The sequence below is a fragment of the Neofelis nebulosa genome, chromosome 3 (assembly GCF_028018385.1).
Source record: "Neofelis nebulosa isolate mNeoNeb1 chromosome 3, mNeoNeb1.pri, whole genome shotgun sequence".
Lineage (NCBI taxonomy): Eukaryota > Metazoa > Chordata > Mammalia > Carnivora > Felidae > Neofelis > Neofelis nebulosa.
The window spans coordinates 133,724,808-133,742,128 of NC_080784.1; the positions used below are offsets into that span (position 1 = coordinate 133,724,808).

The 17,321-nt window shown below is 41.0% G+C and overlaps 1 protein-coding gene across 9 annotated transcripts in view; it reads left to right on the forward strand.

Moving 5' to 3' along the window:
- FAM13A (family with sequence similarity 13 member A) overlaps positions 1 to 17,321 on the forward strand; it is a 374,625-nt gene that overhangs the window by 319,415 nt on the left and 37,889 nt on the right. For all 9 annotated transcript variants that reach the window (XM_058721927.1, XM_058721926.1, XM_058721925.1 and 6 more), the window contains 6 exons: positions 95 to 242; positions 9,484 to 9,694; positions 10,166 to 10,304; positions 11,038 to 11,119; positions 11,938 to 12,158; positions 12,812 to 12,895. In XM_058721927.1, the coding sequence (XP_058577910.1) occupies positions 95 to 242; positions 9,484 to 9,694; positions 10,166 to 10,304; positions 11,038 to 11,119; positions 11,938 to 12,158; positions 12,812 to 12,895 (885 nt within the window). The remainder of the gene's footprint in view (positions 1 to 94; positions 243 to 9,483; positions 9,695 to 10,165; positions 10,305 to 11,037; positions 11,120 to 11,937; positions 12,159 to 12,811; positions 12,896 to 17,321) is intronic.

The following is a 17,321-nucleotide window of genomic DNA, read 5'->3' on the forward strand; positions in this document are numbered from 1 at the left end:
GGGAGGTTTCATCCAGAAGGAGTGGAACTGCTACAGACATTTTTGGGTTTTGGTGAGCAGTAAGATATTTGGGGACATTGTGCTGTTATTGCAGAACCCCACAATGAAGATTCAGGAGCACTCCGGCATAACTGACACCAAACTGCAGAGGACCCAAGATGCCGATGAGCAGCAGGAGAGCTTTGTCTCCGAAGTGCCTGAGCTGGACCTGACTGCATTGTGTGACGAGAAGAGCTGGGAAGGTAGGGTCAGCCGCTATTTGGATGCTTTAATATTGGCAGAGCATATATAAAGTCGCATAAACGAGAGGCATATAACCACATGGACGTGTGAAAGCGATGGGTGTAGGAGTAACTGTGTTTCTAAATGACTGAAAATCCTTTCCCTGGCATAGAATGTGTCACGTTAAATGTTGCCAGGAGTAATTGCAATCTAAGAAAGAAAATGTGCTTGCCCTCTATCAGAGCGGCACCTTGCAGCCTTTTTTATTTCTTAACTCACCAGGAGTGCTGATGCAAGTGTTTTCCCTCTAGTAGTACCGAGTAGAGGACTAACGGATGGGTACACGTTTAGGACTTCATCTGGGCACCCCGCTTCTCTTCCCACTGCTCCACACCCACCATCTACCTCCTTCATTAAATCTCCTTCCTGTTTTTTCGAGAAAGATGCTTTGGCTTGCCTTGCTTCTATGATTGATTTTATGGATAGAATTTTTTTTTTAAGCCAGGTTAGCCAGCCTAAGGGGTTTGCTCATCAAAGAGAACAATGAATAAAAAGTGCTTTGCTTGGAAGCCTGTAATACAGTGTGTTAGATTGGTTTTTCTCGAGATTTTTGGCAAAACATTAGAAATTTACTTGTGAGGAAGAAGAGAGTATCCTCATCTTGTCCAAATTGTATTTCAGGAAGGCTCTGGCTGCTCTTCTTTCATTATCCATGTGTCTGCATCCAAACATGTATCAGCGTGTATCCAAAATGCATGCCCAGCCGCCTCTGTGTAGTGTGTGTTTGGAGGCTACAAAGAGGGAGAAATTGTGTGCTTGGGTTCAGAACAGCAGCACAACTCAACACAGCGGCACAGAGAATTACAGCTACAGGAAATCAGTCCTTTTCCAAAGCACCTGGATTTCCTTGTCTTCTCCCCCACCCGTTTTTAAACCAAAAAGTATTCATTTGTAAATGAGCATAGATGAAGGACCAAAAGATGATGTAAACAGACCACAAGGTGAAAAATAACAATCCCATTATGCTCCTTGCATCCACGGCTTGGTGAAGCAAAAACAAACTGTTTTTGTTCTAGTCCTCCCTCTTTGCAATCTAAGAAACGTGTTCTAGCCCCCTTTACCATGTAATTAGGCAGTGGGTCTGGGATTTTCAACGATCTTCCCAGCTCACGATACAGTCATTAGACAAAATTGCAGGGTGTTTTGTTTTGTTTTTAGTTTAAGTGATATATTCCTGGATAGTATTTTATTGTTCTTCTTTTGTTTTCGGTACTTTAAGAACAACCCCTCCCCGAGGGTGGGTGATGGGTATTGAGGAGGGCACCTTTTGGGATGAGCACTGGGTGTTGTATGGAAACCAATTTGACAATAAATTTCATTTATTGAAATAAATAAACAAATAAATAAAAACAACCCCTCCCCTTCAAAAAAAGTCCCACAGTAGCCACTGCTACCCAAATAAAAAAGCAGTACCCAAAACAAATGTTGTATTTGGATTTCAATAATAAGGTCTCTTCACATCAGAAACAAAACTTTAGACAAAAAAAACCCTAGGATTTTGGGACAGAATTCAAATTAGCCACATGATCTTGGTGTATTCAGTAAAGGGACAGGTAGATTCTTCCTCCTCCTGAAATGGACTCGGTTTGATTATTCTTATCTTGGTCAATCATAAATTTGCGATCTCTTCCAGCATATTTTAAGAAACAAGTATGAAAATCCTCTCCAGTATGGTTGAAAGCTAACTTACAGTTTCTTTAAAACTGTTTTATTATTTAATGTAAAGAATTCTCTTCTAGATAAAAGAATCAACATTTTATGTTGTGTTGGGAAACGAGATAGAATTTTTAAAAGCTTAGGGGCGCCTGGGTGGCGCAGTCGGTTAAGCGTCCGATTTCAGCCAGGTCACAATCTCGCGGTCCGTGAGTTCGAGCCCCGCGTCAGGCTCTGGGCTGATGGCGCGGAGCCTGGAGCCTGTTTCCGATTCTGTGTCTCCCTCTCTCTCTGCCCCTCCCCCGTTCATGCTCTGTCTCTCTCTGTCCCAAAAATAAATAAAAAACGTTGAAAAAAAATTAAAAAAAATTTTTTTAAAAAATAAAAGCTTACTGGGAAAAAATACAATAGGCTTGGAAATACTAATTGTATTACCCATGTAATTAATGAAGGGATTTGTTTTAACTTTTTTTGCCAGTTACTGTGTTAGTGACTGAACTTGCATATCTTGAAAATGTACATGGATTCATTTCAAGGCCGTTTTCATCATTTGATTACTGTTTTCAGTGGCCGTTTTTTATTGTATATTTATTTTAAATTTCCAAATTACATTATAATAGTATAGTCAAAATAAAGGAATCGTATATATACACACACACACATACACGCATATATACATGCTATATATATATATATTATATATGCTATATATATAATATAGCATAATATATAATATATATATGGCTTCAGTAAGAAATGAACAAAATGGTAGCTTTGCAGTATGGACTCCACTTTGCACTAATTTAAACTGTGAATGTGAAACCAATGCAATAAAATGTAGAAATGGAAGTCATTGTTACCAAAATCCTATGAGCCAGCATCCAACTGTAAGTCTCCAAGTCACTACACAGTGTAGCCTCCTGTTCTGGGTTGGCTTGTCTGTTCCCTGTTCTCACACCTTAGTTCATACCCTCTCACTCATATGCCATCGCAGAACACCAGGTGAGGCGGTACTCACTGAGCAGCCTGCCAGTACTAGCCCCAGAAGCATATGCTGCCATATGGCAAAGCTGTTCTCTGGCCTCGGGGGCATATTCTATCAGGGAAACAAAAAAGGAAATGAAACTAATACAGATTCCACAGGCTAGGATCAGAGTCTAATCATGCTTGTCGGCAGATAAGTAATACGTGCTTTTTCTTTTCTTTTTTTTCTCTATATGTACCTATGTATTAGGGCACATTTTTTATCTATCCACATGGCATTATTTTTTTTCTACTTTGCCAAATTAAATGAATATACAAATCAAATGTACTATTATTTGTTACTTAAAATCCTTCAGGGGCGCGTGGGTGGCTCAGTCGTTTGAGCATCCAGCTCAATCTCAGCTCAGGTCTTGATCTCACGGTTGTAAGTTCAAGCCCCACATTGGGTGCCACGCTGGGCATGAAACCTACTTTAAAAAAAAGGGGGGGGGGGGAGGAAAGCCCTTCAGAGGCAGTCATTAGACACCTCTAATTGCTTAATTAGAATGTTCCTAATCAGCCAATTCATGTTGATTTGGAGGGTACCGTTTGTGGAGGATGAGGTTTAAACCATCAGCAATTCTACTAACTTTGTCATAGTGAGATTAAGTTTAAAAGAACATTTTTAAAGGGTATAAAATACTTCATATTTCCAATTTATCACTACTTATCAAAAATAACTTCAGAAAAGAAATGCTTTAAAAGAATGATAAAGAAGCAAGGGATCTTAAAGATCTTTTGACTGAAACCTCCCATTATACAGATAAGAAAACTGAGGCCAAAAGAAGCAAAATGATGATTCGAGATAACAAATCTCCTGACTTCCTCTCTGAGGCCTCTTTCTCAGCAATTCCAGTTATGTATCCTGGCAGGCAGTAGGCCATAATGACTAAGAGCCAGGCACACCGTGGGTTCAATCATGGCTCTAATACTTTGTCGCTTTGTGGACATGTTAGTAAATGTGTTAACAGTTTCAGCCTCAACTTCCCCATTTTTAGATAGGTGTAACAGCAGATGATAATGAGTAACAGAGTACTATTCATTTAGTAAGTTTGTTGCAAGGATTAAAGGATCTAATAGATGCAAAGTGCTTGGCATAGTATAGGAACTTAACAGGCACTATGTGAGTGTTAGTTGATATTATTACTATCTTCTGTAAATGTTTCCAAGTATGGTTTCAAGAAAAACCAGCCTGAGTTTGACTTCTTTGAAACCAGAGCCCAGTTCTGTCTGATGATAGTGCGTGACTCTGAACACAGAAAAGAAGCCCATAGTTACTGGATCCTCCACTGATTACCAAGGACAAATACCAAACCAACCTCCGTGTGTGTGTGTGTGTGTGTGTGTGTGAATAAGACAGACAGACAGACTCTGGATTAGGGAAATGTTACATTGAAAAGGCCTCAGCTAGGTCGTTAACAGGGACTTCAATGCCCTGTCAGATGTGGAAAGAATAGAAGACAGGTAGCAAAGTGAATTAGTACCTGATTAACAACAGTACTTAAATGTGCAGATACATGGATCAAAGTTGGCACAAATGGGGGTATTCTTATTAGGAAAGTCCTCAGCTCTAGTCTGTTCCATATATTTTATTAATGACTTAAATAGAACAAGTGGGGGCCTACTTACTAAATTTGCAAATAGAGACAAAGCAGATATATGAAAATTAAGGATGGAATTTGAATTGACAAAGCTGACTACTAAGGCTCCTTGTAACCCAGATTATTTGAAGGATTTGTTAGGACTACCATTGTTGTCAAGTTAAGTTTTGTAACACGAAGGAAACCGTTATAATAGGATTTCCCCAGTAAATACCCTCTACATCTTCCTGTGTCTGGGATGTACACAGACCTCCTGACACCACTCAGGAGCCACCCTGAAAGGCGGGCGGTATGACATCGTGCCAGGAAGCGATGACTCAAAATAGCACAGAGTTGGAAATGAGATATGGAAAACATCAGCTCCCTTAATTCTGGCAGATTTATCAAATAAATCATCTTAGTAGCCACTTGTCTTTTGTAGAGCAAATGGATCCAGCTGGCTAAGCAGAGTGTAGCTATATCTCAGTGACCACATTCATATTACTCAGAACTATGTTTCTTCTTCCCGCAGTGAATTTCCCTTATTTCTGTGTGTACTGTAGTGTCTGAACTGGGACTCCCCTAGGACCTTTTTTTTTTTTTTTTAAGGTAGCTTTCATCTCTGTTACTTCTGACTTGCTCTGATGTCAGCTGTCCTGGTGGGTTAATTTTTCATAGAGAGACATGCCATATTTATGGTCAGAGTTCTTTGTGACAAGACACGTGGCTAAAATCACTGTACCTAAGGAATTCTGGTCTAGATATAAAGCTGCATTTGTTTTATGTGGTGCTTTAAGATGAAAATCTAATTTGAAGCATCAAATCTTTTCTGTTTTCCCTTTGGATAATTTTCTTGAGATATCTTCATCCATTTCATTGCTCTTGAATTACTGCTGAAAACATAAGCTATTTCCCAAACTAGGAATGGGGTATGGCAATGAATATATGCTCAAAACAGTCTCTAGGCGGACGATCACTCTCTGAACACACTGTCATTTACTACATTGTTCTTATTCAGTTCTTCTTTGTCCAGGTAAGTGTCAATTATCAAAACATGAGTAGGCCTTGTATTTTTAGATCATTTCAAACTAAAACAGAGGAATAGTTGGTTTTATTGATTGAGTTATATTGAACTATATGTTCTAAACTATAAGACCATATAGAATAAAAGGAAAGAATGAGATCTTGCCATTTGCAACAACCTGGATGGACCTAACAGGGTATAAGGCTAAGTGAAATAAGTCAGAGACAGACAAAGATCATATGATTTCACTCATGCAGAATTTAAGAAACAAAACAAATGAACAAAGAAAAAAAGAGGCAAACAAAAAACAGATTCTGACAAACTGATCATTGCCAGAGGGAAGGTGAGTGGAGGGAATAGGTGAAATAGATAAAGGAGATGAAGAGTACACTTATCTTGATGAGCACTGAGTAATGTATGGAATTGTTGAATGTTATACACCTGAAACTAAGATAACACTGTACGTTAATTATACTTCAATTTAAAAAGTACATGAATAGGGGCGCCTGGGTGGCGCAGTCGGTTAAGCGTCCGACTTCAGCCAAGTCACGATCTCGCGGTCCGTGAGTTCGAGCCCCGCGTCAGGCTCTGGGCTGATGGCTCGGAGCCTGGAGCCTGTTTCCGATTCTGTGTCTCCCTCTCTCTCTGCCCCTCCCCCGTTCATGCTCTGCCTCTCTCTGTCCCAAAAAAAAAAAAAAAAAAAGTACATGAATAAATCCATGGAAACCAAAAGAGCGAGAAAGAGGAGAAACACAAGCATTTCATTTCATTTTGCCTGGGTGAGAAACTTCACTTTTGTTCTACATGCATACTAATGATGCAGCGTAACCTTTTATTTTTAAGGTTGAAATTCAGAATGGTTTTACATTTCTCACTTTTTAGTGAATGCATTTATGCTAACTCTATCCTTTAAGAGAAAATGTCACCCATAAGCTAGAATTGCTTCCACTTTGTATTTCATATATACCACTGGTGATGTTAGGAAAAGGACACATTGGGACATCTTGTCAGTGAAGTGAGTGGTCAAGAATGGAGCTGTGTTAAGAAAAGGGAAATCTGATGAATGGCCCCATGTTACCCACAAAGGATAACATAACTCTGTTCCACGATTAGTATTTTATAGTTAATTCAGGATCACGATATATTTTTTTACTGGAGACATGTTTGGATAATGGTCACAGACACACACTCTTGTTTCAGACACAGTTTAAAACTGAAAGATTAGTTCTATTTTTTTTTTTATGTTTGTTTATTTTTGGGAGACAGGCAGAATGCAAGCGGGGGAGGGGCAGAGAGAGAAGGAGACACAGAATCCGAAGCAGGCTCCAGGCTCCCAGCTGCCAGCACAGAGTCTGACACAGGGCTTGAACTCACAAGCTGTGAGATCATGACCTGAGCCGAAGTCGGGCACTTAACCAACTGAGCCACCCAGGTGCCCCAGTTGTTCTATTTCTAAAGAGACATTCTGCTAGGTTCAGACAAACTCAAGGACTTCAGGATCTGAGGTGACACCTTTTTAAATTGTGATGAGTCGAAATGTCAAACTGGCCAATGTCAACTGGCATATGGCCCATATGCCAATATCAATATCAGACTTTGCTTTGCCGGTGCCCTCTGTCCCCTGCATGCCACCTTGGCCTCCCCCCCCCCCCCCCCCCCCACCGCGTGTTTTGCTCCTTTGCCACTCTGGGGTGAAGTTATAGCCTGCTGCAACACTGTGTAAGCCATCTTAACCCTTTCCCTGCCTGCCTCCACTGATACTACTCCTTAAAGAAAATTGCTGCTGTCTTCTGAAATATCATGAAAAGATACAGTCTAGCCAGCTTAATACTTCCATTTTCTGCAGCTTACTCCATTTTTCTTATTCCTCTAGGGGTTACTTTCCACTGACTCTCTCCTTCCCTCACCCCTCCATCCATTTTCTGTTCTTTTCTGCCAGCAGTTTGGAGCTGCTTGTATCTGAGCCCTGACACCTAGGAGGAGCTTGCTGCAAGATTTAGTGCATATGAGGGGAACTCCTGGTCCCCCCCAGCTTTAGTCAAGTACATCTACCCACGTGTTCCCTGCCACTTTGGGAGATGAGTGGACAAAAATCTGTCTTTAACATTGCTTTCCTTTTTAAAAATAATTTGTATTACCACCTGAGTTCCCAGATAACTTCATTCTCTTTAAATGTTGAGACCCTACGGATGTCATTCTACCTGAGGTTAATTTTTTTTAAGTGATGTGCTTACCTCTTCTGCTGTGGGGTCTTCAAAAACGTCACAGTCATCCTTGTTATTGGAGCATCTGGCACATACTAAACTGAAGCGCTTTCCTTCAAGTCAGGAGATCTAGTGTTAGTCCTAACTCTTGTCATTGATTAGATATTTGCTCTTAAATTCATTGGGTTTCACCTTCCTTATATGTTCTCTGTTGGACTGAATCCATGGTTCTCAAATCTGAATGCATGTAGGATCTCTTGGGCAGCTTTTAAAGTGTGTGTGTGTGTGTGTGTGTGTGTGTGTGTGTGTGTGTGTGTGTGTCTGTCTGTCTGTCTGTGTGGAGGGGCAGGTAGTATATCTGGGCCCTCTCCTGAACATTCTGTTGAGTTGCGTGGTTGACAACCTGTGCGTTAGAAGTTTCACATATCTCCCTTTGTGATGCTAACATGCAGCCAGGGCTGAGAAATCGCTAAATTAGATGATGTATGAAGTTTCAACCAGCTCTAACGTTCTATGATTATAATATAATGCTTTTAAATAAAATACTGAGTAGGTACTTGTTTAAGATAATTTTGTAGATTTTATAAACACTTTGATAAATGGAGGAACAAATGTTACATGATTCAAGCTCTAGGAATCCCAAACTTTTCAGAGCATGGCCAAATTCTAGCCTTGTATAAATCACAGTAATCCATAAGTATACTTAAGGCATAACTTTTTTTTTTAATGCAGGGAGTACTACAAATGAAATACCCTACATCATCTGAGATCTATCTTTAAAATCTGGTAGGACTTTTTTAATGAAAAAAGGAATATATTGAGGTGGGTCTTGAGGGAAAGAGAAATATCACTATTCCCTCCAAAAATGACAAATCAGGAGGTTGTATTGAGTATGGTTTTTCTCCTTAAAGACTAAAATAATTTGTACAGATTTATCCTTTACAAGCCATTCTTCTTTGTGTTTTTGACTAATCTGTGTAAGCACCTTACTTTAACTGTAGTCTTGAGCAGCTTCTGAAGTTTCAAGTGCAAAACATACATCTTAAATGTGCTAATCCCAGCGCTAAGCAGAAGCACATGAACAGCTTACTGAAAGACCCAAATGGAAGTCCAGACTCCTAGGTAAATGGGCTCTCACAAGATGAATTTGACTCTCTGGTCATTTCACTGATGGATACATATCCATGACGCCAAATACCTCTCTTGCTGACGCACTTGCTTTTCTTCTCCACAATGCTCTCATGTGAAAACGTTCTCATCCCCTTCTCTTTTGAATGCAAGTGAGGACAGAGCTAGAAGGTAGATGAAGGCTGTCAGATCTATCGATGATTTCTGTTGGGGTGTATCACCCTTCATCTGCACCTGAAATCTGAAGTGAGAGGTTGTTCAGTGCCTCCCAAATCCAGTGCATCCTAAACCATTCAGAAAACTTAGGGAACAATTATGCTTGCTTGCTTGCTTGCTTGCTTGCTTGCTTTCTTCCTTTCTTTCTTTCTTTCTTTTTTAAATTTAAATCCAAGTTAGTTAACATATAGGGTAGTCTTGGTTTCAGGAGTAGAATTTAGTGATTCGTCGGTTACATACACCACCCAGTGCTCATCCCAATAAGTGCCCTCCTTAATGCCCATCACCCACTTAGCCCATCCCCCCACCCAATACTCTGGAAACAATTTGCTTTTATGAGTGGTTTTGACTTCTTACCCTCTGTATTTTCCAGAGCCAGTCCCTACCTTCTCGTGGCAGCAGGAGAACGTGGACTCCGACGAAGCACACCTCTCCCCGCAGGCTGGGCGCCTGATTCGTCAGCTCCTGGATGAGGACAGTGACCCCATGCTCTCTCCTCGGTTCTATGCTTATGGGCAGAGTCGGCAATACCTGGATGACACAGAAGTGCCTCCTTCTCCCCCAAATTCCCATTCTTTCATGAGGTATGTCTGTGTTGCTGGTAAGCAGTTGCATCATCGCCATAACATTAGAAAGAATAGGAATGGTGTTGATGGCTAGTAATTTTTTAAGTTACATTGTAAGTCCTTGGAAGAACCTATGGGGAATACTCCATCCCCGTATGCAGGCTCCGTTGTAATTTTTCAATTGGCCCAACTATATCACCACATACTGAATTTCCATTAGCACATCCTTTCCAAAGCTTATCTAAAATGTAACTTTGGGGTCTGCAGCACATAGATTAGTACTACCTTTGCTAATCGTAAATGTGAGCAAGAGAAAGACCTATTTAATAAATGGGACATCTAGAGCCCAGGGTCACAAAGTGAACTGGTAGTCAACTTTTTCTTATTCAAGAGGATGGAGACCTTTGGGACCCTCTCCCTCCATGCTGCATCCCCTTCCCCAAGCCCCACCTGTCAGGCAGTGAGTGCCCCACACTGTGCCCCTCACAGGCGACGGAGCTCCTCTCTCGGGTCCTACGATGATGAGCAGGAGGACCTGACGCCTGCCCAGCTCACGCGACGGATTCAGAGCCTTAAAAAGAAGATCCGAAAGTTTGAAGATAGATTTGAAGAAGAGAGGAAGTACAGAGTAAGTGCCTCCTCGCAGGGTTCTCCCTGTCCCCTCCTGTCCCCTGACATGCTGACATGCCAGCCTGTCAGCAGCTCAGAGAAGTGATGAAAGATGAAGGGAGATTTCTATGGACCTTAAGACAAAAAGGCAGTAAAAACTGGATGGGAAACCCTGATAAGTCCCAAACATCATGTATCAGCATTTTCCTTGTAGAGGGTATTCTTACAAATAATTGAACGTTGTAGTCGACATCTTATACATTTATCCATGAAAAGGAATGGGAAAAATCATTACATGACGTCTTCTAGTTGGCTAAAACTTCATTCAAGATTATCTTCTAAAATTTCATTAGCGTTGACCTCATTCTACTCTCAGATCTATCTTAGTATTGCCCCCAAGTGCAGCAAAAAGGCATTTGCATAGTGATTGCAGTGTAAAACCTACAACCCTCTGCTTTCTGTTCTGTTAGCCTGGTGACCTGAGCCCTACAACTCATGAAAACGGGCCATGGACCTCATAGAAATTCACCATTTTGCCTCTGAGGAATTCTTTGAAAGCATCAAAAATAACCAGATGTAAAGAAAGACAGTGGAATCACACCTGTGACGTTTGCTGTGATTGTTCATGTTTAATTTCTTTTTCCAGTGGGACTCAACTTTCCCTTCCTCTTTAAAACAAACTCATCATCAAACTTTTCTTCTTTTTCCTGCCCCAGTTTGAAAACATTTATGTTAAATTTTCCCTTTCTCAGCCTTCCCACAGTGACAAAGCAGCCAATCCAGAGGTTCTAAAATGGACAAATGACCTTGCCAAATTCCGGAAACAACTTAAAGGTAGGTAAAGTTCTAGACCCATGGCATGGCTTCTGTAAGACATGCCACCTGCAGAATTCATGATCTCACCACATCCTGACCACAGGCTGAAGTATTTCAGAAAAGACCAGTTCCTTAACACTGCTTCCCAGTGCACGTGGTGTTCAGGGGACACCTTGCCCATGTCTGTCCATGGTCTTTATCACAGGTCAACTCAGATCAGCTAAGATGCAAATTCTGAAACATTTCTCCAATTCCCCAAATCACGAATTTAAGGATGATGGTTTCAAGTCAACACTTTCTAAAGTACCAAGGTTTTATTTGCTGTGGTGTTAGGAGGAGACCTATAAACACAGATGTCTATGAAAAGAATTTGGTCCTTGTCCCTCAAAAAGCATGCTGTCTTTTAGGAGACAGTCATAAACAACCAAATAGAATAGAAAGGGAAAGTAATTCCAAAACGAGGGATGTAAGTTATTGAGAAAAAGTTGGCCAGCAGTTGAGTGCTGAATCAGTAAGTACCTATAAACAGTAAGGGAGAAAGTATAGGAAACGTCTGTCACATTCTGAGAACAGCAAACCTGTTGGTGTGGACAAAGCATGGATGTTACATAGCTAAAGCTTTCCCAGGAATTTAGAAAACATTCCAGATAATCCAAGAAAACATGAGCATTTTTTCAGGCTTTTACATAATAACCCAAGGATTTTAACTACTGTTATAATTAGATACTTTCTTTCAAAAAGATGGGGCTAAACAGTTATTAACACCACAGAAAAGCAATCTGGGTTCAGCAGACATCAATTCTCATGTATCACCACCCCCAAATCTTTTCAACTAGAGTCAAAACTAAAGATATCTGAAGAGGACCTAACCCCCAGGATGCGGCAGCGAAGTAACACGCTCCCCAAGAGTTTTGGTTCCCAGCTTGAGAAAGAAGAGGAGAAGAAGCAAGAGCTCATGGATAAAGTAATAAAGCCCAGCGTTGAAGCCACACTGGAATCCATCCAGAGGAAGCTCCAGGAGAAGCGGACAGAAACCAGCCGTCCTGAGGACATTAAGGTGTGGCGATTTGGTGAAGGCCCCAGCTAACTGCTAGTCCTAAACCATTCCAGTCAACATGGTAGGAACATAAGGCCTGACACATGGGTCCCAATGGGAAGAGAGATGTGGTGACACCTTTGCAGACCTGCCACACCCTCATCTTCCACACTCTTAGATGCCTAGGGAGGCTGCTGAAACAGCTTCCGAGTGTTTTCACTGTAGGTACTTTGGTTTATGACTACAAATTGGAAGCAGAAAACTCTATTGTACAGATCACAGAAGGACCTCATTCAGGCTAACAGACAGTTTGATGAGTCTGAAGTAGAAGGATTATAGACAGAGCTTTGGGACCTTGTGATTTGTGACTGTAGTCACTGCTTGGGCCATTGAGCTGACCCCCATGTGCCTCGCTGCCTTGCTTACCTCAGTATTCAGCGTACCTTTGCTGCCACATGGGAGATGCAAGTAGTTGATGATGCCTCGGCTGTGCTATCCGTATTTCCAGTAAAAGAGTCAGGAAGAGCTCATTCCTAAGTGAACTTTGAATAGAGCTCAAGGAGCTGTTGTATGATGATTCTCTTTAACGTTACTTGAGAAAATTTGTTTAAAGAAGTTGGGATGTTCGTAAATGTTTCCCCCTCTTTCATTTCTCTATCCTTGTGTTTATTCAGGATATGACCAAAGACCAGATTGCTAATGAGAAGGTAGCTCTGCAGAAAGCTCTGCTATATTATGAAAGCATCCATGGACGGCCGGTATGTGAATGTACTGAATTTTCTGATGGGGGGTGAACTCTTTGGCCTTAGAAATGAATCTTCTGTGTACAGTATTGTACACTTGAGTTTTCCTGATGTTTATCAGATTATTACATATTTTCACCAGAACTAAGCTTTCCAAAGACTAAACTGATAAGAGCCTTCCACTCTCAAGCAGTTGTGGAGTTTGAGCTCCAAAGACAAATTAGTTTGCAGCTAACATTTAGTCATTTGTGTTTGGCTTCAGGGGGACAGTGATAGAGGGGTGTAGATTATAGATTATAGCACAGAGCCCTAGAAATTTCCCTGGCCTCAGATCTGCCCCTACAAGTCATGACGGGCTCTAGGCATTCTTATCCATAAAATGAAGGTGTTAAACTAGTATGATCTACCCTAGAATTCAGTCTCTCTTCAGTGTAGTTGCAACCAGTGTTTATCTGTAGAGAAATTTCAGCCATCGTCCTGAACCAAAAGTGTGAGGAGTCCAAAATATGGCTTTGCCTTTTCACAGCAACAGGAAGCATTTGAAGAGATTTGTTATTCACCAAGCATGTTTATTGCATGTTTGTTGTGAGTCCTGGGAGAGACTGTGGCCCAATAGGCTTCTGCTTTATTCCTTAAGGAGCTTGTAATCAGATATCTTTGTCAGTTACTCCTAGTGACCTTCTGTTAAGAGTGTTGCCAAGAACCCAACAAAACAAGTTCTTAAGAGCAGGTGTTAAAGAAGCATGTAGTTTATATTCCCAGAGGATTTTTATATAGCCAAAATGCATAGATCTCTTCTGCAGCCACAGCCCTGGCTATATAACAGAGATGGTATTTTCATGTAAAATACACTCTTTTGAATAAAGACTTGTTTCCAGACTGGAATTGCACTAGACTCTAAGATCTGTGAGGGCAGGAATTCTGGGTTTTGTTCACCGAGCAGTGCACCTGGTCCTCAGCATCTAGCACAGAGACCTGATACATACCGTGTGCCCAATGAACTGTCTATAGATTGCATCCTCCATGGTATTTTGGTTCTGGATTTATCAGGTTTAAATTAAAAAAAAAAGAAAGAAAAGAAAAGCTGGAGCTGCTGCTGATTGATTTGGCTGGCCTGTCCCAACAGCGGAAAAATACTGGTGCTCTGGGATAATGGTTCTGTTTCAAGTCAAGTTTTGTTTTGGATTTTTTAAAGGCATTGAACCAAATAGTAAATGCACTGGAGCTCAGATATATTGTGAAACTTTGTCCTTTTCTTCTGGAGGACTCAGCACTTGTAGAAGTGAAACTGAAATCCTTCTAGAAGAGAGAGACCCCTTCTCCACAGTCGGCTCAGAGGCTTTTAAGTACAGCTCTCCTCATGGCCGACAGGTGGGCAGGACTCGCGTGCTTTCCTTCTCCAGCGTTCCTTCTCTGCTCGTGGTGTATATTTACATACGACATTGATAGACTCCTTTAAAGACTTCCTTGCCTGAGGCCTGAGATCTCTCAGCTGCTTTCTCTTCCTAATCTTTGCTGCCACTTCAGGCGCTTGTGTGCCAGATGTTTGTTGCTCAGAGTTGGGCACAGATCCTCTCATTCTGCCTGGCCTGAGGCCATGTACTGGGACTGGGATAGGAAGACCTAGATTCAGAACCCAGCCCTACTGAGACCAGCTCTGTTGGCTTTGAGCTACTGTGGTAACCTCAGAGATGTCTGTTCTAGGTTGTCATGGAGACTGGCTGACAGACACACACGCACACATTTACCTGTGGGCTGTCTGGCCTGAGTAGTGGGACACAGTGGCTTGGTAGCAGATTTGGGGGTGCCCAATCAATGATGTTTTCACTTTTGCTACAAGTATCTGTTCTGCTGTCTATGGCCTACTTCTTATTAAATGATGGAACCAGGAGAAAGAACACAAATTTTTTTTAGCACTCTTATCATTAGGAATGTGAAATCTTAGATCTTGGCCCTGCTTTGTTATTCCCTTTTCTTTCATGGTTTTTTTAGATGTTGGAAAAACACCCTTTTGGGTCCAGATTTTAGCATCTCATAGGGCAGGAAACAAGTGCTCTAGAACTTTGAGTGGCATTAGTTGCTGGTTCGCAGTCAGACTGTCTGCCTCCCTCTGGAACATGATGCTCCAGCCTCCTCACAAAAAGCAGAGTTCATTTGATATCTGGCCAGTGTGAATATCAAAGAGTGAACTTTTCATTCTTAGATCTGTGATGTTACCGTGGACCCTGAACTGTAAATACCATTTGGGCAAACTCTTCTTAGAAGAAAAATACATGTATTCCCAGAGCTAAACTTTCATTCCAAATCCTAGCTGTTGTTGGGTTTTTTTTGTTTTGTTTTGTTTTGTTTTTCGTTTGTTTGTTGTTGTGGGTTTGTGGGTTTTTTTGCTTTTTTGGGGTTTTTTTTTTCTTGTTTTTTAGAAAAGCAGGTGCTCAAAGCTCATGGGTTTTTGCTGAGTCTACAAATTCTGATTTGAAAGGACAACGAATATCAAAATCACAGACCAAAACAGTTGTCTGCTGCTTTGTAGATTTTTTTAAACAAGGCTGTTTGCTTTAATGGCGCACTCTACAGATTGACATGTGTATGAAAAACAAAAACACTCATTTACATAAATCTCTATTAATTATTAGGAAAGCATGTTCTTTTTAACATTTAAGGACCAGTCTCATCGAAGTCCATGTCACAGGAAGTACAACACATAACTATATGTCACTGTATTACCTTTGTCAACCATACCTTTATGGTAATGTAGAGGGGAAGGAAGGAGTTGCTTGCTCACAACTTCTAGTTTCTTCTTGATGCTGTTCCTCATCAGTAGATTTTAATGTTGTATTTTAATACCTTGGGAACTAACATGACCCTAAACACACTATGTTCAAATTTAAATGCAAACTCTGAAGATTTATGTAAATACTTCCCTCTGGTTATCTGGCTATCTGCTGTTCAGGACTATCTTCTCTTTGCGCAGTCTACCATTTTTTTATCAATTAGTTTAACTTTATATATATATTAACATATATATATGCATATATATATATATATGTGTGTGTGTGTGTGTGTATAATTTATTGTCAAATTGGTTTCCATACAACACCCAGTGCTCATCCCAACAGGTGCCCTCCTCAATGCCCATCACCCACCCTCCCCTCTCCCCCACCCCCCATCAACCCTCAGTTTGTTCTCAGTATTTAAGAGTCTCTTATGGTTTGCTTCCTTCCCTCTCTATAACTTTCCCCCCTTCCCCTCCCCTCTGGTCTTCTGTTAAGTTTCTCAGGATCCATATATGAGTGAAAACATACGGTATGTCTTTCTCTGCCTGACTTATTTCACTTAGCATAATACTCTCCAGTTCCATCCATGTTGCTACAAATGGCCAGATTTCATTCTTTCTCATTGCCAAATAATATTCCATTGTATATATAAACCACATCTTTATCCATTTGTCACTTTATGGACATTTTGGCTCTTTCCATAATTTGTCCATTGTTGAAAGTGCTGCTATAAACATTGGGGTACAAGTGCCCCTATTATGCATCAGCAATCCTGTATCCCTTGGGTAAATTCCTAGCGGTGCCATTGCTGGGTCATAGGGTAGATCTGTTTTTAATTTTTTGAGGAACCTACAAACTGTTTTCCAGAGTGGCTGCACCAGTTTGCATCCCCACCAACAGTGCAAGAGGGTTCCTGTTTCTCCACATCCTCTGCAGCATCTATAGTCTCCTGATTTGTTCATTTTAGCCACTCTGACCGGCATGAGGTGGTATCTCAGTGTGGTTTTGATTTGTATTTCCCTGATGAGGAGTGATGGTGAGCATCTTTTCATGTGCCTGTTGGCCATCCGGATGTCTTCTTTAGAGAAGTGTCTATTCATGTTTTCTGCCCATTTCTTCACTGGGTTATTTGTTTTTTGGGTGTGGAGTTTGGTCAGTTCTTTATAAATTTTGGATACTAGTCCTTTATCAGATATGTCATTTGCAAATATCTTTTCCCATTCCATCGGTTGCCTTTTAGTTTTGTTGATGGTTTCCTTTGCAATGCAGAAGCTTTTTATCTTCATGAGGTCCCAGTAGTTCACTTTTGCTTTTAATTTCCTTGCCTTTGGAGATGTGTCAAGTAAGAAATTGCTGCGGCTGAGATCAGAGAGGTTTTTTCCTGCTTTCTGCTCTAGGGTTTTGATGGTTTCCTGTCTCACATCCAGGTCCTTCATCCATTTTGCGTTTATTTTTGTGAATGGTGTAAGAAAGTGGTCTAGTTTCATTCTTCTGCATGTTGCTGTCCAGTTCTCCCAGCACCATTTGTTAAAGAGACAGTCTTTTTTCCATTGGATTCTTTCCTGCTTTGTCAAAGATTATTTGGCCATACTTTTGTGGGTCCAGTTCTGGAGTCTCTATTCTATTCCATTGGTCTATGTGTCTGTTTTTGTGCCAATACCATGCTG